Here is a 24,123-nt window from a genome sequence, read left to right as displayed (position 1 = left end):
TTTTTTTTTTTTTTTAAGGCACAAACAGGGAGCAATTGTTAAGGAACATAAGCAAATACAACTGAGTGGCATAGTGACCATAAACATGAGGAATACAGAATTCAAGTTGGGTAAAAATTGTGAGGGTGTCAAGATTGTCTGGGATGGTCTCTGTGTTACTCCCTGAAGGAAGGAAAGAGATAAGACCAAATTGAAACAATGGGACTGCGGGATATCGGGCTGTAAGGCTGGGTTTGTTCATTTGACATTTTAAGTATCAGGAGAATAGTGTGTGATCTTTTAAGCAGGGGAGTGGCCTGAAGAAAGCAGTGCATTAAGAAGATTAATCTGGTAGTGTTTAAAGAATGAATTGGCAGAGGAGAACAAGAGACCGGATAGCTCTAAAACATCTTCATGAAATTGATAGCATAGGGATTAGAGAGGTGGCAGTGGGAAGGAAGACAGCCAATCTGAAACCCCCTATTTAGAAGAAGACTTAATGATTTTATGCTCTTGTTGTACCATGTACTTTTCTTTCATAGCCTTTAACACTCCTTAATAAATATTATTTCTGTTATTATTTGAATAATGTCCTCCCACTAGTATGTAAGTTCTAGATGTCATGGGCCATGTGTGTGTTGCTCAATATTTTTTTTTTATTCCCTAGCACATTGCCTTGCATATAGTAGACATTTTTTTTAAAGTTTTGAATAAGTGTATAATATATTAACGTCTATCAAAGAGGCTTATGAGGAAGGAGAAGAAGGAAAAGAGAAGAAGGAAAAGAACAAACAATGAAGAAGACAGAGGAGAAGGGAGGAACAAGAAAAGGAAGTATGACAGATGACATAGCGGAGGAAGGAGAGGAAAAGAGATTGTACTGAAGTTAAAAGCATGAAAACAGCAGAGTAACTATGTTGCTGCTGGGAACTGGGGAGCTGGTTCTGGACAACAGTTTAAAGGGAGAAATTTCGGGAGTCCAATTCCACCATTTGCTCTCTATATTAGCTACCCCCTCTGTCTCAGCTCCCTCCTAAGTAGGACAATTATAACGACCTCAAAGGGTGACTGAGACGATTAAGCAAGTTAACACAGAACAGCTCATGGTACATGTGAGTACTGAACAGATCTTAGTCACATTCATGTTCATCATCGTCATCATTGTCACCATCATCATGACCATCACTGTATTTCTTCTATAACTTGTGCCACACCACGAAGCAGTGACACCATTCAAACCTCCCCTATCTCTACAGAAATGGAAGAGGCAGGAGAAGCATAAGACAGTTTGATAGATGAGATGAAGAGGACTTCTTTCCAGTAAAGATTGCCACTGACCTCACTCAGGAACTAATGGTGGCAAGAAGACAAGCAGCTCAGCCTCAGCCCATCGTCCCTTCTGAGTTTCCCTTTTATCCCCAAATCCTAAAATACACACATGTATACAATTTCCTTGAAATTTTTCAATTTAATCTTTATTTGATTGTGAAAAACAGAAAATAAGATAAAGTAAGTGGTGAGTGAAAGTGAGAAGATATATTTTAAAAGTAGTTTCAGTGAAGGGAAAAAGAAAAGAATCAGGTAAATGTAAGAAAAGGCACAAATAATGTTTTTTTTAAACAAAAGAAAAGATAAGAATACAAGATATGAAAAGAACATAAAGCCCCGGTGCTTGACGGATAAATACCAATAAAAGCTTAAATAAATAAAAAAGGTGGGTAAAGAAAGCAATATTAAGAAATATGTAAGTGACATGGAATAAGAGGGAAAAGCTAGAGCAGTCATTCTCAAGTAGGGTGATTCCCCTCCCCCCCCCCCAGGGCACTTTTGTCAATGTCTAGAAACGTTCTTAGTTGTCACACTGACATTTTTAGTTGCTGCTGGCATCTAGGTAGTACATGCCAGGGATGCTCTAAATATCCTACAATGTATAGGACAGCCATCAACAACAAAGAATTATCTGCCCAAAATGTCAATAGAGCCATTTTTGAGAAACCCTGAACTAGACAGAAATTAGAGGTAAAGAGGAAGCGATGGAAGTAGTTCAGATCTGGTCACTCTTACAGCTCAAAATTGCAAAGTCCTCATTTTACTCTGAGCAAGAGTTAAAATTGTTAGACATGTCTCCTTACACATTTTACATTGCCTTAGAGTTACTTCTTGCACTCTACTAGAGATGAAGTTCATCCTACTACAGGTGACTTTCTTCAAGGGCAGGTCCTTAAGCTTATTTGTGTTGGCATCCCTTATGTTCTTTTGCACAGTATCTTACACATATCAAGAATTCAATAAATCTTTCTTCATTCATGAACTAGTGTCACACAAAAAAATAATAAAATAAAGAAAAATGCTGTTCTGGGACCAGTTTTAATAAGAGAACACACTTAATTTACAATAAGCTCTGGAAACAAACATTCTATCTTTCCATGTGGTGATCTCCTCTAGCACATATCATAAAAAAAAAAGTGAGAGTTAACCTTCAGACACAAGAGCATTCTACAGTTTCAGATTAGTGAAATGTGTGTGTGTATGTATATATATACATACACACACACATATATATATACTCCTACCCCACTTTGAGATAGATTACATCTACCAGAGTCCCTCTAAGAGAAGTAAATTGTTGATAAACTGCCCATTTGCTCCTGGAATAAAAACCATCAATTTATAGCCATCAGTATTTCTTTTTTCCTTTTTTGTAGGGTCAGGACTTATGATCTTGAAAATTATGGAGATGGGTCTCAAACAACTAGCTGATTTTTTTTTAAATCAATCACTTGTTTTGTCTCTTCACCTGAATTATTCTCACCCACTCAAGATTCCCTAAACATCTGCAAAGACTTATGTCTTTATGAGCTTTTGTTCCACGGGAAATACCCACAATTCTGTCATACTTTCGAAGTGCTCTGTGACATGGGGGAAAAAATTAAGAACTACTGCCTCTAGAAGACAGCTACATTGACCGATACATATTTTTTAACCTGGCATTTTTTTGTCACATGAACATAGTTCAAAATCTTAGGACAAGATATGATATTATGAAAGAAGCCAACAAACAACAGTAAATCTGTTAGCTTTTGGACAGTACTACAAAAGAGAACCTGTTAGAAATTGTCAAATTTGCTTTCTCCAGACAAGTATGGTACATGCTATCTGTAGCTGAAACTGTATTTATAATGAGTCAAACAACATAATAACTGACTCATTGGGCATAGGTATATAATTTGACTGACTTCAATTATTGTACAAGTAAACATTTGTCTCAAACATCAACCTGAAGTAACATTTGCAAAGCAGAAGGAGGAAAAACAATGATCATAAATGTAAGCTCTGTCCTAACAATGTTAATGTTTCTTAACTAAAGCGAGGCCTGAAATTCAATTCCTTGGGAATCCTCACGTCCGTCCATTCTCAAAAATACAAATAGCTTGTGCCACATAAGGCAACATCTGTTCCAAGTTGACAGGCCACCTTGTGAACCTACTTTGATGTGGACATTACCTAGACATGCCTATTTTCTCGTTTCAGTTGATATTATTTTCTGGCTCTTATTTAGAGCTGAAGTAGCTTTGACTTTGGTTTCCCAGGTCTAAGAAATCTTAATTTCGAGCAGTTCTTCCTAATGAACTAACTTTTAATATAATAAAAACACTTCTATTCATATTATACTATATAAAAAACAACAGGATTTTAGAGTAAGGTCATTTCTTTTTTCCCTTATATGTGAGGGGAAGAGGGGGTGGCTTAAAATTGGTAGCACTAAAATTAACATGCGTAATCTAACCATAAAGATACATTTGGCATTGCTAGCCAGCTCAATAATTTGGGGCCTGGTAAATATTCAACAAGCTTCTCTATTCATCTTCACAGCAGAAAGCGAAACAACTGTCAAACCCCAAACATATCAGAAAACTTAAGGACAGTACCTCCCTTCCAAGGCAATTTGATAACAAAAGAGAATAAAAGTTTCCCAAATTCTTTTAAATTCATTTGAAACTGCTATATACAATGCTAGACATCAGCAAGCACCCATATTAGTTGTTCCTTTATTTTCTAAGTCATAATATAAAAAAAGAAATGTCATATTTTTCTTAAAGTTTTTGTTGAAGAATAAATAGGTCAAAAGTAATTCACTGCAGTACCTATTTATTCAGAAGATGAAAACTGCAATGTCTAGTTAACTCACTATTAATTTTGCCTCAATACTGGTGCCCAAAACTGAGTACAACCCACAAAAACAATGACTGTTACTACAAAGAAATAATATACTCACAATAAGACTTAAAAGTTTTATTAGCTTCACTAGAAATTTAAGAAGATGGGTCCACACATATACAGACGCTGGGAGTAAAAAACTTGTGAAAAACTCCCTGGAAGATAGTTTGGCAAGTTGGATTGAAAACTTTAAAACTTTTGCACCCTTGATTTCTAAGCAATTGGGGGAAAAAACAGGAAGATCCATAGAACTTAGTGGTTAAATGCCTAGGCTGTAGCACTAAAATGCCTAGCACTGAAGCCTCACTCACAAGTAAGGGGCGTTGGCAAGTGACTTTACATCTCTGGCCTCTATTTTCTTATCTGTAAAATAGAGTAACAATAGTACCTTCCTCATATGTCTGTTTTGAGAATTAGAAGACCTAATATTAAGAAATATACTTAGAATAGTATCAGGCAGATAGTAAAAATCTATCTGTCTTAGCTATTTTATTGTCAAAGCTGTTCTTTTAGTGATACTTAACAACCACAAAAATTTGTTAATAAATAGAATGTCGAACATTAGGGGCATGATAAAGTAATGTATAACAGATCTATATAATGGTTATGACCTAATAGTATTCTAGAAAGCAGAAAACATCACTGTATATAACTTCATAATTTTACATGACTTTGTCTATGTTAAAAACATGCATACAAAAAGATGGAGAGAAAATACAGCAAAATTCTCAATCTATCTATTTACGTGTGGCATTAAAGATAATTTTTATGTTCTCCTTTCTAATTTTTTTATTTTTCCAAACTTTTTATATTATTCATATACTGTATTCCTTATGAAATATCTTCTTTAACAAACTAGTATCCTTAGGATTTGAAGGAAGGATGAATACGTGGAGCACAGAGGAATTTTAGGGCATGAAAATACTCTGTAGGACACCATAATGATAGATATATATCATTACATATTTGTCCAAAGTCACAAAATGTCCAACATCAAGTGTAAACCCTAACATAAACTATGGACATTGGATGATAATGATGTGTCAATGTAGATCCATCAGTTGTACCAAATGTACCAATATGGTGGGGGATGTTGATAATGGGGGATGCTACACATGTATGGGGACAGGGCGTATAAGGGAATCTCTGTACCTCTCCCTCGATTTTGCTGTGAACCTAAAACTGCCCCCCCAAATAAAATCTTAATAAAATACACAAATAAATTTTAAAGGAAAAAACAGTACCTTTCATTGTTTACCAATCTTTTATTTTCAACTTAATGTCAGTTATGCACATTTTAATCAGAAATGGATTGGCATATTATTGGAATTTTTCCCCTCTAATTTTCAAAAATTGTCCATGATATTTTTTATGAACTAGTTCTACAGAAGCTCTGTAGTTTAATTTGTGTGGGAAAATATGTTTTACTGAAACTTACATTTCTTTCTCTTTTCCTACATTTTGATTTAATTACCTGAGATCCTCAGAGCAGTAAGGGTGGAAAAAACATAATCCAAGTAACAATGAAACTATTACATTGGTTTTATTATCTATTACTTCACTATTGCCTGAAGCACACTGTCTATTTATTACTTTAATTCTGCTCGAATTTCTTATCAGTTAATTCTCTGAGTCTTGAATGGTTTAATGCATTGGAAATAGAGAGACAGTAAAGGATGGTTATTGGTTATTTTTATTTTCTCAGAACCATGCTGCTCTTTTAATAACATGCTAAGCCATCATGCTTAAGAAAAGAAAAACTAAAGACCATTTTAGCAGTTGGTAATATACTTCAGTTTGAGAGGGTAGACTGTTGTAGAGAGTAGTAAAACTACAGCTATTGCTACAAATTAATCATCTGTGAAATCTCACTCATTCATGACTTTAGAATTTAGAAAATACTCCAGACATTATTCTTTGTAATTTGTTCAAGTAATGAATTTTATATGCATGGATTCATTAACCAAAAAATATTTGGTAGGATTTCCTAGATCAATAAACTAAAGCATTTCAAGTGGATAAGCCATTAAAAAAGAGAAAAAACATTTTAAAATATTTTGCAGATAATTGTTAGTTCTATTAATTCTGTTTTCATCAGCTCCCAAATGGATCATTTCCTATGGGTTTTCAAACTTTTCAAAATTAAACTTAATTTTAATTTATTTCTGTTTATGACATTATAAGAGAAACATTGAGTGCTTTCCAATCCACAGTCACAAAGCTGACAAAACCTTCCTACTCATGGAGTCCAGTCAGTCAGTGATCCCAGAGCAGACAGAACAACTCAGCTTCACTGGTTTCTCCATAATGGTCATGTCTACTCACAGGGCTTAGCAATATATATATACACACACACACACATACATATGTATATATATATATATATATACACACACACACATATAGTTAACTCATATAATAGTCTTGTTACTTAAAATTGTAAAATGAAACAGTCTAAACTAAACAAGAATCCAGCTAAAGCAGCAATGAATTTTGTTTCCAAGTAGAAGCCTATTTATTATATATTCCAATCACTCCCTAAGCAACAAGATCTATGACCCTATATTAACACCAACATTTGATGCACAACAAGTTTACCAGTGAGATCTCCACAAAAGAACAGGCAAATTGATACCAAGAGAGGTCAGCTTATTTGAGAACTCTCTTTAAAAAGCAATAGCTCTTTTTTTTCTGCATTACTTCAAAGAAAAACGATTGCCCCAGAAATGGCTAATTTTATCCCTAAAACTCTAGAGTTGAACCACTATATTTTTTCTTTTTTTTCAACGTGTAGAAAAAAGCAACATGGATTAATCTTGTACTCCAATGCTATTTCCTCTTAATTGCTTCTCCTTTCTACCTTTTCAAATCTTATCCACATCTCAAAGACCCCAAATTTTCCTTTTTGGCTTTTCATTCTCCCTAAGGACGTGGCCTTCATGAAAATCTCCACTGTTTAATCGTAACACTTGGATATGTGATCTCTTGTATATGGCACTGACCCATTTGTGTTAATCATGACAATCTGAATAAATCATAAGTTTCTTAAAATTCATATCTTACCATCTTTTTTAAGTTTCTACTACCCTTTTCACCAAAGTCTTACTACTAAGTACATACCAAGTATCAGTTTATAAATCTATATATACTCATTCTTATTCTCAATTCTGTTTTCTTAGATCACAGTGAGAGTGGTGGTCACGAAAAGTAGTAATGCCTTTTTACACTATTGATGTTCAAAGACAGGATAAATATATCCCAACCTATTCTTTGAGTTCACTGAGACCAGAAACTCCAAATTATTCATCTTGGTAGCAATAAAAAGGTAATATAGTATTTGGCACACAATAGATGCTGAATAAATATGTTGAATTATACTTAAGGTTTTTCCATTATAGTACAGAAGACCCAGAAACCCATATTATTTCTGAAAAGTCAAGTAATTTGAGGTTTTACTAAATTCTGAGGGCAGAATAAATCTGCCCCTAGACTTTCTAGAAATCCTGTTCTTCTTCTTCTAATATACAATCTAATTATAATTAAGCAATAATAATTAATCATAAAAGATACCAATAAAAATAGAATTTTGTTACTCATTGTTTTTTATTTTTTTGTTCATCAGTAATTTATTTATTTATTTACTTATTTATTTTTGGCTGCGTTGGGTCTTCGTTGCTGTGCGCAGGCTTTCTCTAGTTGCGGCGAGCGGGGTCTACTCTTTGTTGTGGTGCGTGGGCTTCTCATTGCGGTGGCTTCTCTTGTTGCGGAGCACGGGCTCTAGACGCGCGGGCTTCAGTAGTTGTGGCACGTGGGCTCAGTAATTGTGGCTCGCGAGCTCTAGAGAGCAGGATCAGTAGTTGTGGCACACAGGCTTAATTACTCTGCGGCATGTGGGATCTTCCTGGACCGGGGCTCGAACCCATGTCTCCTGCATTGGCAGGCGGATTCTCAACCACTGTGTCACCAGGGAAGTCCCTGTTACTAATTGTTAAAGAGTTCCAAGCAGCTACTATTATGTTGGAATCTATCCCACTACCTGAATTTTCAGATGACTGAAGTCCAGAAAACTTCTAAAGAGAAAATAAATTTCAAAATAACCTCAAACAAAAGTTTAATATTGGGGCTTCCCTGGTGGCGCAGTGGTTGAGAGTCCGCCTTCAGATGCAGGGGACACGGGTTCGTGCCCCGGTCCGGGAAGATCCCACATGCCGCAGAGCGGCTAGGCCCGCGAGCCATGGCCGCTGAGCCTGCGCGTCCGGAGCCTGTGCTCCGCAACGGGAGGGGCCACAGCAGTGAGAGGCCCGCGTACTACAAAAAAAAAAAAAAAAAAGTCTAATATTGTTGGTGCAGAGTTTATGCAAAAATAAAGGACAAGATATTCAGAATACCACATTTTAGTTAGAATGAAAAAGGCAGATATGGGGACATATGTATATGTATAACTGATTCACTTTGTTATAAAGCAGAAACTAACACACCATTGTAAAGCAATTATACTCCAATAAAGATTTAAAAAAAAAAAAAAGGCAGGGAAAAAACAAATACCATATGGCGAATGATATAGTGATGCAGTCATAATCACTTTCTTATTTCTAATTTCTGTTCCAAATTAATAACAGCTCTATGCTAACTTATATTAAAATATATTATGGCATAAACACATACCATTGCCAATAAAGGAATTAGAATTCAAAATATAACCGTTTATATTTAGTGATAAGCTGCCAGAATAGTGAATGTAACAATTAATGAATAGTGACATTTATATTTACAAGTCATAGGTGTAGGCACCAACAGGTTTGTGATTTACAAAGTTTTCAGTTACTCCTCCATTCAAAATTACATCAAAAACAGGTTCAGTCAGGTGTGCAATATTATCTCAAAAAGATAAACGCTGGACAACTGCAAGATGTCATAGGTTAAACATGCCCTATAAATATTTTGTTCTTGAAATAACTATCTCTCCTATTACATAAATGGCCAGTGTTTTGAGATTCAGACAGTATCCACAACTCCATGTGCAAACCTAGGATGATGATATCCTCACAAAAGTAATTAATAATCACATCAAATCATTTATCATTCATAAATTCCACTCTCAGGGGTGAAATTTTTAGCCAGACAGGGCCTGGCACCCAATCAAAGCTTACAAAGCATCAAGATAAAATTTTATCTATAGATCTGTCTAGAAGACAGATCTTTTCATTTACTTGGTTTTACATTACCTATGCTTTTCTATTCCTTTTATAAACTGTTTGTTTGTTTTTTCCCTAATAAAAATCCTCAAGCAAATGAAAACAGAAAGAGTGAAAGGGAGAGAGATCCACAGACTCCCTGAAACACTTCTTTGTGATTCTAACCAAGAGCTACAGTGAGGTTAAAAGTTTCACTATAGATCTACCTGGTCTCCAAACATCTACAGAATAATGATGCAAAGCAGAACTAGGACCATGTGCAGTTTCTTGTCATTTATTCTGTCTAAAATAAGGAGTGGGGTGATACATTGTAACATAAAAAGTATGTGCCCATAGATGCGGAGTTTTGATTGACTACCTTTCTCTTAATCTCAGCCTCCTCGCTGAAGCAGTAAATACGTTTCTGTGCTGATGTAGGTTTCCCACATTCCCCATCTTAGAAACCTCAACAACCGTAAAGCACAATTCTGCCAAAAGGAACTTGCCCAAATTTGTTCGTTTTTTAAAACGCCATCATGTTTCGGATGAAAATACAGTCTGCCAAAGATGTCAAATAAAAGGATAACAAAGAAACAAACAGCATCTTTAGACTTGAATTTCTATGCATAACCTCACCATCTGTCAATCAGTTGTGAAACAATGATCCTAGAGAAGCCCTGAAACACGAACAAGTTTCCTCCTCGCATCTATCATCTGTATCAATCTCCGCTCTCAGGACCTCAGTAGTAATTATGTTCTGCCAGTGGAGCAACATACAAGAATGGCATTTGCCATTTGCAAACCAAACCCTGCCGATGAATGGGTCATTTTAACAGACTTGTACTTGGTAACAGACGCGGAGTTCAGTTCACAGAGGTAACGGGGAGAGGGGGAGAGAGAAGGAGGGCTCTATCCTCACATTTGGATTGGAAATTGGACAGAGGAGGTAGGTCTCTAGAGGCCAGCCATCCAAACGACCCTCAATCTCTTCCCTCCTGGCCTTTGAAACAGGATTATAATTTTGGACATAGACTACGCCCCACCCCTTCCCTTCCCACTGCGGCCACCACCTTCGAAGTTACAGTGTCAGCTCTCCTGCAACTGGGGGTGCGGACTCCCTGGCGGAGAACAGCACCAGGCACCCAGTCAGTAGCGGAACACGGGGCTGGGACTCTGCCACCAGCTCGGAGACGCCACCCGCGGGCTCGCGGGAGACCCCACCCCTCCCAACCCTGCCCTCGCCCCCGCCTGGAGCTGCAGCCTGAGTTACGCATCCTCAGCCTTGACACTGCCTCCGCTTCTTTCTATCCGCATCAACGCTGGTGGGGGTGGGAGCGCAGAAGTAAAATGGGGGTTGGGGGGAGCGACAAAGAAACACAACAGTCCTGGTTCCCAAGAGCCAGGACTCAAGTGGCAAGACGCTGGTGCACGCACACCAAACACACACACACACACAATCACGCACGCACGCACTCACCGACGCGCCCTGCGCCCCAGGTTCTATGCCAACGGCGACAAGATAGGAGGAAGAAAGGAGGTGGGGTGGCGAGAAGGCCCGGAGTTTCTGGGAGGGACATTCCGAGGAGAGCAGGGGATGCCTCAGGAACTGCGAAAGTGAGAAAGTCCCAGACCCCCTTTACATCCCCAAGTCTGGGTTCTCCTGCCAGCAGCCCCGGGTCGCCTTCCTTCCAGCTGGGCTCGGGAACCGGGGAGGGGGGCCGGAGCCGAGCTTCTCCCAGGCTGCCCTCTCGGGCCTGGCCCAGGGCCCGGAACCCGGCCCCCTTTCAGCCCCGGCCTGAGGAGGCTGCCAGGCAAGGAGAGACTTGCCCGCGGACTCTGGGGGAGCAAGAGGGCAGGAGAGAAGCATCTTGCACTATGCGGCCGGTTGCTGGTTTCTTCCTCTGTCGACACACCCCCAGTGAATCCCCTTCCCCAACACACACACACACACACACACACACACACACAGAGACACGCGTGTTCACCCCTCTCACCATCCCAGGTGCATCGATTAAAACACTAGTTGATTTCTTCCTGATTAGAAAAAAAAGAAAGTGCAACAACTCTTCTCAGGAGTCGCCGGAGGAAAGAAAGTCCGTCTGCAGGCGCCTTTCTATAGTTTCCCTTGAGTTAAGAAATCTGGCGGTCCCCAGTGAAAACGGGACCGGGAACCCCAGCGGGTGAAAGGCGACGAACTCCTTCCCCACACCCCGCACCTCTCACCTCCTTAAGTTCCTTGGCCACGTCCTTCAGGTCGCCCAGGACTAATTCCAGATCCTCCACGATGATCTTGATCTGTTCCTTCACCTTGGTTTTGGAGGCTGCCGGCGGTCCCTCGGCTGGAGAGGACGAGGAGGGGGTCCCCTTGGACTTGGCTGACATTCTTTGGGGGCAAGCGAGGCAGGTCAGCACAGGCGGGCGAGCGGAGGCTGCTGCGCGCCCCGGTCCCTGGCGCCGCGGCGGCCGCTGCCGCCCCAGTCCCCCCACATCTTGGACGCTCCCCGGGTAGCGGCGGGTGGCTGCGCTCGGCGCTCGGCCGGGTGGCCGCACTGTGGTGCTGCCATCAACTCTCCGAGACGCGGCGCTCGGCGCGGGGCTGCAGACGGGCGAACAGCGCGCCTGCGCCTCCTCCCGCCGCCGCCCGCCGCTCGCGCGCACACAGGCGCTCGCTCCCCGCCCGCGGAGAGGGGCGCCTGGCCGCCGGTCTCTGGCTGTCAGCTGCAGTCCCCGCGGCACGTGCCTCCGGGATCTCTCCCAGAACACCTGGGCGTCAGGGAGCCGAGAGATAAGTTCGTGTCCTGCCCACCCTCTCGTCTTGATACTGAAATGCCCTCATCATCATATCCTGCTGGATGTCTTGTCACATCCAGCTTAGATTCCTTCTGTTTCACCCACCAGTAGAGACCCGGATCCCCACCACACTTTCTGATCGATTGATTAAGAACCACAGTAGGGTCAGAGTTTAATTTAGGGCTAGTAAAGCGACCCTAAATGTTCATCCAGGGCCAAAGTGTGTCCCGAAGGCCTCCAATCACTCTCCTACTCACCCAAGAGTTAAACAGAGGTGTTCTTACTTGTGCAGAAATAAAAAGAGGTGTGGATAAAATCGACCCCTCACCCCCTGGAATCATGATATTTAACCAGTGTTCTTGAAAGAGGTAGCTTAATCCTGCTGATTCCACAGAGCTAATAGAGGATTTATTCATTGGAAGTCCTCACATCAAAAATCCCCTGGGCGACTGTCTGAGTCATCTTGGCTGTACTCAACTGGGACAGCTCCCGTTTTTTGTTTTTGTTTTTGTTTTTTTAACTGTCTTTCCTCTTTTTGTGGCCTATGATGATGTAAGTTTTGGGTGCAGGGGAAATACACTGGATCTCCTCTTGTGAAAGCTGAATAAGAAGAGTTTGCCACCAACTTTTTTTTTTCTTTTTTGTATCCATTTCAAGTCTTTTGCAACTAAATAAAGAGGAAATAACTTTCTGATTGTTCTGTCAAAATGACCCAAGGTGGGGGAGTTAATAGAAGCCTTCAGTTTCATTCTCAGTAGGTGGCTAGGATTCTCGTTAGTTAAAGTTTTAATTTCCTTAGTAGCAAACCCATGGGTTATTAGCTACTGACCTGGAAGGCTGGATCTACTTTATTTTCTTCATACACTCTACTCCAAATCATTATTTTAATAAGCTTCCCATTTAGTCATGCCTTAGCAAGGACCTCTGTCTCTTGCTTCTCACACCCCAGATTGTTCCATTATGCTTCTATACATGAAGAAAATCTTGGCAGCTCTCCTCTTCCTCGTTCCTTAAACCCCTCATATTCACTCTCTTCATTCTGAATAATTCATCTGGATAAAATCCTTGGAAGTCATATTTGGAATATGGAAAAAAAAAGAGACAATATGAAAAAAAAAGAAAAATAGAAATTTAGAGGTGTTATCAAAAGAATAACAACATTGAAAAATGCATTGAAAAATCAGAGGAAAAAGAAAGGTAGAAAGCAGAAGTTGCTGGAAGAAAATTAAAATAAGAATAAAGGAACCAGTGTGCACTAAGCAAATTGGAGAGGAGAAGAGGGAAGAAATTATTAGAAGTGTTAAATAAGTAATATGGTTCAGTTCTCTAAGGTAGAGAGAGTATATATTTTTAAGTGCCCTGTCTCTGCAGGTTCTTCTTTATTGTATAAGGGTATAACAGTAATATATATATACATCAGGTTTACAAACTCCCCCACGGTAAATTCCTAATCTTTAACTATACTCTTATTTCATATCTGAAGAAGGATAAGTGGTCAGAAATTGCGGGAAAGAATGTGAGAAAAAGGGAAGGTACTGCTCCTTTATATTAGAATTTTTGACTCTCAATAGTAGGCAAGTGAATAAGGAAGCCCCCCAAACTCAAAAATGATGAATTTAAGCAAGAATACTGGAAAAGAGGAAAGGAGGTGGTGTTTTTCTTCCACTGACAAAATAATCCTTTTATTAATATAAGGATATTTCCATGCCACTCTGAATCTCTTCACTAATGATTAAAAAAAATTCTGTTCTCCTATGGTATCCATTGCTAGCAATGAGCCAAACTATTTTGGCTCAAAACTGAATCATAATTATTACTTTAAAACACATTATGCACATCCATATCACAATTTACTCTTAAATAATGATTATCTATCTATCTATCTATATTTAAATACAATATGGAGTTAACTGAAAGGGAAAAGTTGTAATTGGCTTCCAAACCCAAACTAACAAAGCTAGTCGACCCCCAGCAGTGATGACTACCACTATCTTTTAGTCATTAATCAGGTATGGATAAAATATTCCTAAAGAAGAAAGTTTTACAAAAAGAGTTAAAGACATTGAGGGGAAGGAGACAATAAGAAGGACACAAGGATATACGTCAAACCTATTTGCTCTCTATATTTTTTATCACCTTTGTGGAAAAATTAGTCACTCCATTGGCACATCCTGCACTCTGTCAGAGATTCATATATATGATGTTCTAAAGCCAAATTATGGGGACCACACAACAAAAGTGACACCTAATAAAATTTCTTATTAATGTGTTCATAAATCTGTTTATGTACTAGTGCTAGAGGCAAATGGGTACATACTCAAACCACATCACTTATAAACTTAGAATAACAGACTGCTAATAGAAAGTGTCTTATTTGTAGAAATGATTGTTCACCCAGAATTTTATTCTTTCTGTATCTTTAGTCAACATTTTCTGAGGGTTGCAGCAGGAAGGATTGGATAATTATAGGAGATCATCTAGTGGTTGTTCACTTACAGGCATTTATCAATATTTTCCTGTGTGTGTATGTATGTGTGTGTGCTTAATCTGTTGCATTCAATCTCTAAAAATTAACCTGCATGAGCAATGCTATGACACCGACATACTTTTTAATTCACAAAGAGCTCAAGAATATTCCCAAAATATTTTGTCCCATTTTGTTGACAGCAGCTTTTATCAATATACCACCATAATAATGTCCACTGAGTCTCAAAAAAAAAGGATATGCATAATATAACATCGCTCTTATAATGACGTCGCTTGGTTTTATTTCTTTTATTTCTTTTGCATAAGCTTTGTTTGTAAAATCCAATAAAGTCATTAGAGATATTTGAAAACATTAAGAAAAAAAAAAATAAAGGAATGACAACTTTGTTTCCACCAAAATAGTTTTCACTGGGTGAAAAATACTGGCAAACAACGTGGGTAGGAGAGAAAATGCCATTAGTGAAATGCAACAGAGAAAAATGAGTAAAGTTCTCCACGTATACATTGACTAAGAAATATACTGTACATGATATGCCTAGGCAGTGATTTGCAAATCTGGCACACATCAGAGCTTGTTAAAATACAGATTGCTGGAATCCACCCCCAGGGTATGCGATCTAGTAAGTCTGGGGTGGGGTTTGAAATTTGCATTTTAACAAGTTTCTAGGCTGCTGGAGAAAGACCAGCCTCTGAAAACCACTGGTTTGAGAGATTGAAAGAAAACTTTAGGTTTCTTTTTAGCTAGAAAGCCTTAAAGGTCATCCAGTTACATCTCTTCATGTTATAGATGAGAAAACAATGCCTTGGGAGGTTAAATGGTACCTCCAAATTTTCACATCTAGGGAATACAAATTGGGAGCTAGAACCTCATGTTGACTCAGACTTGTGGAGTTGTCTCCATTTGTCTAGAGAATATCTCCTTTTTATGTAGTAATTGCTTTTGGCATGATGGCTATCTACTATAGATGCATATTGGTAAAAACAAACAAACAAACAAATGTGATCTGGAAGTTTAAATACAAGTACCCATTGTACAATAGTACCCTGAGTAATTAGAACTTTTTCTATTCTGAAGTATCTGTTCAATAAACACTTGATAGGGACATGAATGAATGAAGTGTTGTCTATCTCTGTGTGTTTTGAAACTAATTTAATTCAACAAATATTTTATTAAAATGGCTACTGTAGGCAAGAATCTATGCTATGGAGTAGATGTGCCACTAGGTTTAGCAAGGCACAGTCCCGGCAAGAACAATTAGATAATTCCACATATGACTCTAATATAAAATATTGTACTTCAGAGTATCTCTTTATTGCCCTCTTTGCCAACTACAGTCGGTTTATTTTACTTGACCTACAAAGTCAATGTATACTTAATTTTTTTTTCCTTACTTTTTATCCATGAGACAGAAACTGAACTTTTGCTTAACTGAACAAAGGAAGTTGTCTCATGGCTTAACCATAGAAAGGCAAGGAGAGAAATATTTTCCAGTAGAATTGGAGCCAGAAATTCTAGGACTATTTCTTTCTATGTACCCCATTCCCTTTTAATAGATTGGCTTTAGTTTCTCCCTGAAGTTGAACCTTGGTCAATGATAAATCTCGGTTCACATCTTTATAACTTTGCACGTAGAAAAGAAAGAGATAATTACAGCAAGCTCCCGGGAGAGGACTTTGATAGGTCCAGCTTAGGTCATGGACACACACCGTGGCCAATTACTGTGATCAGCTCAGGTGCAAAGCTGCTCTTACAGTTGTGCCACTCTTAAGAGAAAAGTCATACATTTGTATATTTATTACCATGATTTTCCAGCAGGTGGCAGTAAGGTGAGTCGTTCTACAAAAATCTGTATATTATAATAATTTTCTGATAATATGGAAATAAAATATTTTTAGGAAGCAAAACTGTTTCCAAATTCATACAAAGACATCATATGAATTAGCAATTGTCCTACTTGGGTTAGTAACTGGTGATGAGGAAGTTTAATGACTGGCCCAACTTGGATTAAGTTGCCTACACCTGTGGCCTATTTCTCCTTCAAAGGTGGAGACGTGCCCCTGTGAAAATAAAAAGTTATCTACCATATAGCCTTTAGATTGGGTTATATACCTTTCTTTTTCCTCACACTTCAGATTGACAATTTAAAATTGTTTTGCTTCCCAAAGCTAGCTGCACTCAAGTCTTAGTTTTAACATTTCGTTTACCCATGAAAAGAGCCACCAACCCCCTCATCCATTCCCATTTTTGAGTCAACTCTAAAGACCTGCAATATTAATATTGTGATATTATATATTGTTGGTTATTATATATACATAATATATACATATATATCATTGGTTATACAGATGAACATAGCTCCTGAAACCCTTGGAATTTCCTGGGCAATAAGAATAATGACATAATGTTTGGTCTCTTGTTCTCAGTTCTTGAAAATGCTACAAGGAAGTGCCTTTTGGATCCCACCCAAGGGAGGAGGCTGGATGCCAGGAGAACCAACCATGTGATTAGAAAGTTGGGACTTTAAATCCCACCCCCTAATTCCCAGAAAGAGATGAGGTGCTTGAGGTTAAATCAATCACCACTGACCAGTGATATAGTCAGCCATGACTATGGAATGAAGCCTCCATAAAAACCGAGAACAGTTTCTGGCCCTCCTTTTCAGAGAGCTTTCAAGTTGGGGAATAAGAATGCTTCCAAGTGTCACCGTACTGGGCCCCAACCTTTATGTGGACAGAAGCTCCTCTGTTCTGCACCTCACCCTATGTATCTCTTCATCTCACTGTTGATTTGTCCCCTTTAATATCCTTTTATAATAAATCAGTAATCCTGTGAGTAATGGGTTTTCCTGAGTTCCGTGAGCAGTTCTAGCAAATTCTTCAAACCCAAAGAGGGGGTTGTAGGTACCTTTGATTTAAAGCCAGTCAGTCAGAAGTACAGACAACAACCTCAGCTTGTGATTGGTGTTTGAAGTAAAGAGTGGTGTTGTGGGACTAAGCCCTTTACTTGTGGCATCAAATTCTATCTTCCCATAGATAGTGTCAGAATTGAGCTGAATCCTCAGACACGCTGCTGGCATCTGAGAATTGCTTGTTGGCGTGGGGAAGCCTACACATACATACACACACACACACACACACACACACACACAAAACTTGGAATTGAGTCCAGGAACCCCTTTCAAGACTTCCCCAGCCCAGAGCTGCTGAACTGCCCCACCACGTGTGCAAGCAAAATGCTGAAACAATTATTCCCGCTCACCCAAGTTTTCAAGAGTTTCCACTTATCCTGAAACCTTGGGACCCATGCCTGACATCTCATTGTACTCTATCTCATTCTACCCCTCAGCTACAAAATGCTAGACCAAGTGAAGAAATAACCTGAGACTTTCAATATTCGAGGACCATTACAGACTTGGCCAAAGAGGTGCCTTAAAACTTGGCCAGTTGCCATTCTGCACAGTTTAACAGCCTAACAGCCTCTTTCCATAGAAGGTGATTCAGCTACAACCAAGGAATATTTGATCATTTAGTAGAACCCAATAACCCTGCTAACACCAAAACAATTGAAAATCCGATTCAATCATTCATGAGCCCAATTAATTTTAATAGATACATGGAGACCCCTATTCTTGTTAAGTATCAGGATTTTTTTTCCCAAGGAAATGAGTAAGGGTGGGCCAGGAATCACTACTGTTTCTAATAGAGTCAGAAAGGACAGAGAATTTGGCAGAGGTTGTACCACTCCCCCTGCTTAAGGAACACCTTGACCTTCAGGAATGTAAAGTCAAATCCTGCCAGTTGTAAGATGTCACCAACGTTATCCACTGTGTATGGCTAGATAATGTGCAGTTTTAGTTTCTCATCTGGGATGGAATGACCCAAATCTGCAAACAATCTAGAACATTCTGTGTAACGCCTAACCTCCAAAACTGTGAGAAAAATAAATCACAGTGTTGAATCCACCCAGTCTACTGTATTTTTGTGTGGAAGCCCAAGCTCAGATAAACTCTGTTTTGTTTTGTTTTTCTAACTTCACTGAGATATAACTGACATAATATTTTATAAGCTTTAGATGTAGATATGTTGATTTGATACACTTATATGTTGCAAAATGATTACTACCATAGCGTTAGCTAAAACCTCCATCCCATCACATAATTACCATTTCTTTTTTGTGGTGAGAACATTTAAGATCTATTCTCTTAGAAAATTTAATTATATTTTACAGTATCATCAGCTAAAATCACCATGCCATATTTCAGATCCCCAGCTTATAACTGGAAGTCTGCACCCTATGACTAACATCTCCCCTTTTCCTTACCCTTTAGCCTCTGGTAAACACCATTCTACTCTCTGTTTCTAGAGTTCAGCTTTTTTAGATTCCACATGTAAGTGATATCGTACAGTATTTGTTTTCCTCTGCCTGATTTATTCTACTTAGCAAAATACCCCCAAGTTCCATCCATGCTGTTACAAATGGCAAGATTTCTTGCTTTATCATAGCTGAATAATAGTTCATTGTATATGTACACCACATCTTCTTTATCCATTCATCCATTGACTAACACTTAGGTTATTTCCATATCTTGCCTATTGTGAATAATGCTTCAGTGAACATGAGGATACAGACAGCTCTTTGAGATCCTAATTTCACTTCCTTGGGATATACATATACCCAGAAGTGCAATTGCTAGATTATATGGTAGTTCTAAAATAGATTTTGGTACTGAGAAGTGGAGTGCTGCTGTAACATATACCTAAAAATGTGAAAGAAGCTTTGGAACTGGGTAATGGGTAGAGGCTGAAAAAGTTTTGAGGTGCATGCTAGATCTATGAACATTTGGGCCATTCTGGTGGGGGCTGGGAAAGAAAAGAGGAGATCTGGAGAGAAAGCCTCCATCTTCCTAGAGAGTGCACAAATACTTATGAATAGGATGTTTGTAGAAATATGGACATGAAGGTGCATTCTGGTAATGTCTCATACAGACAAAAGGACATGTTATTGGGAGCTGGAAGAAAGGCTATCCTTATTATAAAGTGACAAAGTACTTGGCTAAAGTGTGTCAGTGTTCAAGTGTTTTATGGAAGACAGAACTTGTGAGTGATGAAACTGGATATTTAACTGAAGAGGTTTCCAAGCAAATGTTGAAGGAGCAGTCTAGTTCCTCCTGACTGCTTATAGCATAATGAAAAAAAGAAAGATGAATTAAAGGAGGGATTGCTAAGCAAAAAAGGAACCAGAACTTAAAGATTTGGAAAATTCTCAGTCTGACTATTTTGTAAAAAAATAAGAAATCATGTTCAGAAGAGAACACCAAGGGTGAGGCTGGACTATCTATCAAAGATACTATAGAAACTGAAATACAGCCAGTTTGAGCTGAAGGGGACAGAGATAGAACAAAATGAAAGAAGGATGTCAGACTTCTTAGATTCTATAGAGCTGGATCATAATTCTGTGAGGATGGAAATGTGTATTCTCCTTCAAGAATTGGAAAGAAAGATCCCAGAGATCATTTAGAGATCATCAGGGCCACCACCATGGATTTAACAGGTCAGATGGCTTTCATCCAAAGACTTGGGAACGAGCCAACCCTGCAAAGCAATGGGACAGGGTTACCCAGGATCTTGGGGGTATGACCCCCACGCATCAGAATCATGAAGGGAGGATCACCACTTCAGCAGTTCCTGAAGGCAGAACTGATGCCACAGTGGGCCTGTGGAGCAGGGCATTGAACCAAAGAGTATTATTCTCCAGCACCAAGATCTGACGGAATTTCCCTTGTCAGGTTTTGGACTTGCTGGGGACCCATCATTCTTTCCTTCTTTCCTGTTTCTCCCTTTTGGAATGGGAATGCCTATCCTATGCCACCATTGTATTTTGGAAGCACATTAACTTATCTGGTTTCACAGGTTCACATATAGAGAGTAATTTTGCCTCAGGATGAATTGAAACAGAGCAGGACCCTATGGTCTCACTCCCCCCCCCCCCACCCGCTGCCCCAGCCACCATGTCCTCTGCCTGCCTTTTGTCTGTAGAAAAACATTAACCAAAGAATAAGTTTAATCAGAGAAGTGAGAAAATGCAGAAGGGAAGGAAAGCAGTCAAAATAATTATAGTTTAGTCAATAAGCAAAGTCAAGAACCTTTAGTTCCTCCTCAAGGGCTGTAGATAATGTTCTGAGCCATGTCCTGTGAGCTGTCTTTTAGATACCGAAATCCCCACCAGGTGGAAGAAGTTAACTACATGATGACCAGACTGTAGCCATGACATAAACTGCCACCATTCCAAGAACTGGCTTCAAAGAAATGGGAAAAAATGACCCTGGAACTGAAGATTAACTGTACCTAAAACAATCAAGATGACACGGATCAGACCACTGCATGACCAATTTCAAGATGACTGTCAGAGCCGACTATGCTGTTTCTGCATGTAGCCCCTCCCTCCGCCTATAAAAGCTCTTGCCCACTGATTGTCAGTGGGGGGAGTCGGCCTTTGGACACAAGTCTCCCTTCTCCCCCGGTTGCTGGCCTCCGAAATAAAGCAAACTTTCCTTTTCAGCAACTTTGCCTCTTGAGTATTGGCTTTAGAGTGGCGAGCAGCCCAACCCCACTTTTGGTAACAGAATTATACCTCATGTCTCACCCATATCTGATTTAGATGATACTTAGATGAGACTTTGGACTTCAGATTTTAAAGGTGATGGTGGAATGAATTAAGACTTTGGGGATTGTTGGGATGTAATGACATAAATCACAGCAAGATCCTTTTTGATCCACCTCCTAGAGAAATGGAAATAAAAACAAAAATAAACAAATGGGACCTAATGAAACTTAAAAGCTTCTGCACAGCAAAGGAAACCATAAGCAAGATGAAAAGACAACCCTCAGAATGGAGAAAATATTTGCAAATGAAGCAACTGACAGAGGATTAATCTCCAAAATTTACAAGCAGCTCATGCAGCTCAATATCAGGAAAACAAACAATCCAATCCAGAAATGCACAGAAGACCTAAATAGACATTTCTGCAAAGAAGATATGCAGACTGCCGACAAACACATGAAAGAATGCTCAACATCACTTATCATTAGAGAAATGCAAATCAAAACTACAATGAGATATCATCTCACACCAGTCAGAATGGCCATCATCAAAAAAATCTACAAACAATAAATGGTGGAGAGGGTGTGGAGAAAAGGGAACACTCTTGCACTGTTGGTGGGAATGTAAATTGATACAGCTATTATGGAGAACAGTATGGAGGTTCCTTAAAAAACTAAAAATAGAACTACCATACGACCCAGCAATCCCACTATTGGGCATATACCCTGAGAAAATCATAATTCAAGTACAATAGCCAGGACATGGAAGCATCCTAAGTGTCCATAAACAGATGAATGGATAAAGAAGATGTGGCACATATATGCAATGGAATATTACTCAGCCATAAAAAGAAACGAAACTGAGTTATTTGTAGTGAGGTGGATGGACCTAGAATCTGTCATACAGAGTGAAGTAAGTCAGAAAGAGAAAAAACAAATACCGTTATGCTAACACATATATATGGAATCTAAAAGAATGGTCATGAAGAACCTAGGGGCAAGACTGGAATAAAGATACAGTCCTACTAGAAAATGGACTTGAGGATATGGGGAGGGGGTAGGGTAAGCTGGGACAAAATAAGAGAGTGGCATGGACATATATACACTACCAAAGGTAAAATAGATAGCTAGTGGGAAGCAGCCGCATAGCACAGGGAGTTCAGCTAGGTGCTTTGTGACCACCTAGAGGAGCGGGATAGGGAGGGTGGGAGGGAGGGAGATGCAAGAGGGAAGAGATATGGGGACATATGTATATGTATAACTGATTCACTTTGTTATAAAGCAAAAACTAACACACCATTGTAAAGCAATTATACTCCAATAAAGATGTTTTTAAAAAAAGTGAATTACTTAAAAATTAATAATATTTGTTCTAATTCTATCAATTCTTTTTCAAATATCTTTTTACATACTTGAAAGCTGTTTTTCTCTTTCAATAACTGTGCTAATTCATTGAAACTATTTCAGCTCAGTATGTATTTGTAAATGTTATAATTGAGGAAAAAATGCTCAGTGTTAATAAATTTTAAGACATTGTCTTTATTCTATAATAGTATCCCATCATAATGACCATCTCCTATTTACTTAGCTTTTCATATAATTTTTATAAAAACTTTTTAGGATTACCATATATAATGTACTATGTACAAAGTACTACTAGACTGTATTTTCAGTGTGCTTAGCACTAGCTAAAATAATATTTTAGCAGGACATTTGAAAACGGTTCAGCCCTTTCCCACATAGCACAGACATTTAATATCCCTCATTCCAGTAAATGCCAGTCACAATAGCTGTCCAGACATCTAAAATGCCCCCTACAAGGTAGTACTTTTCCCTTTACAAACCACTATGCCAAAGGTGTGTAGTATCTAACAGAAGGAAAAGTCTTTATCCCCTATTTTGAACTTTTAAAAAACTAGTACAAAGTGCTTCACTGTCTCTCTTCTTTTTAAACAATAAAGCAGTGGGCTCTGGTGGGAAGTCGGTGGATTCGAAGTGAGACACCTTAGGTTTGAAACTCACGTTCTGCCGCCAGTATGTGATCACAGACACTGAAACTCCACCACCATTTGCTTCTTTATCTGCAAATGTGGATACAATACCTATTTTGAAAATGTAGAGTGAGAATGAAGAGAGATAATTAGGTGGAAATGTTTTGTAATCTGTAAATTACTGAATAAATGTTAGTCATTGTTATTCTTTTTTGTGTTTGTTTTGATTACAGTTCACTGTGCATCAAGGAACAGTGTTACCTCTGCTGTTCCAGGATTTGGCTGCTTTCCAGAATTGCTTGATAAAGTAAATCCCTCTACAACAGCATTTTTCAAAATATGTCTCAGCAGTTTCAATTAAAAAAAAAAAAAGGAAACACTGCATACTATGTACCCCTCTTACATAATGTTGAGGTTAAATATCAGGATGTTAACATCTGAAAAATCATACCCGTTAAATTTTAGTTTCCAAACTTGTTTCATTTGACCATAAAATCTCCAAATCTCCTTCTATGTCTCCTCCTTTCCTTTCCTTTCTTCCTTCCTTCCACCCTTCCCACCTTCCTGCCCTTCCTTCCTCCTTTCTTCCTTTAACATAACACTTCTGAGTATTGTGCTTAAAGAATTTCATGGAACACAACTTAGTAAGATCTATTTTAAATGTTTCTAGTGATTACTCTTGATCATGTTTTGCTTTTCCTAGGAATTGATTCTGTATAGCTGGATTATTCTGTATAGGAGAAACTTTACCAGGAATTGTGTATGTTTCAATAGTATTTTTATGCTGATATACTTTTCCATATGACAAATTTTCTTTTGTTATTTTTGTTCATGCTGTATTCGTATAGAGCTTTACTATTTTCCAAGCATGTCCCAATGTTACA

The 24,123-nt window shown here is 38.8% G+C and overlaps 1 protein-coding gene across 2 annotated transcripts in view; it reads right to left on the bottom strand.

Moving 5' to 3' along the window:
- The window catches only part of PRR16 (proline rich 16), a 170,894-nt gene extending 158,939 nt beyond the window's left edge, over nt 1-11,955 (bottom strand). Inside the window, exon 1 of one of the 2 annotated variants that reach the window (XM_029217482.1) lies at nt 11,595-11,955. In XM_029217482.1, the coding sequence (XP_029073315.1) occupies nt 11,595-11,753 (159 nt within the window). In that variant the 5' untranslated portion in view covers nt 11,754-11,955. The remainder of the gene's footprint in view (nt 1-11,594) is intronic. The other variant, XM_029217483.1, reaches the window with a different exon arrangement.
- Between the last annotated feature and the right edge of the window lie 12,168 nt (nt 11,956-24,123).

This window comes from Monodon monoceros, unplaced genomic scaffold (assembly GCF_005190385.1).
Source record: "Monodon monoceros isolate NGI ecotype Baffin Bay Population unplaced genomic scaffold, NGI_Narwhal_1 Super_Scaffold_12, whole genome shotgun sequence".
Classification (NCBI taxonomy): domain Eukaryota; kingdom Metazoa; phylum Chordata; class Mammalia; order Artiodactyla; family Monodontidae; genus Monodon; species Monodon monoceros.
Note: the sequence above shows the minus strand (reverse complement) of the source record. Positions and strands in the feature narration are given on the sequence as shown.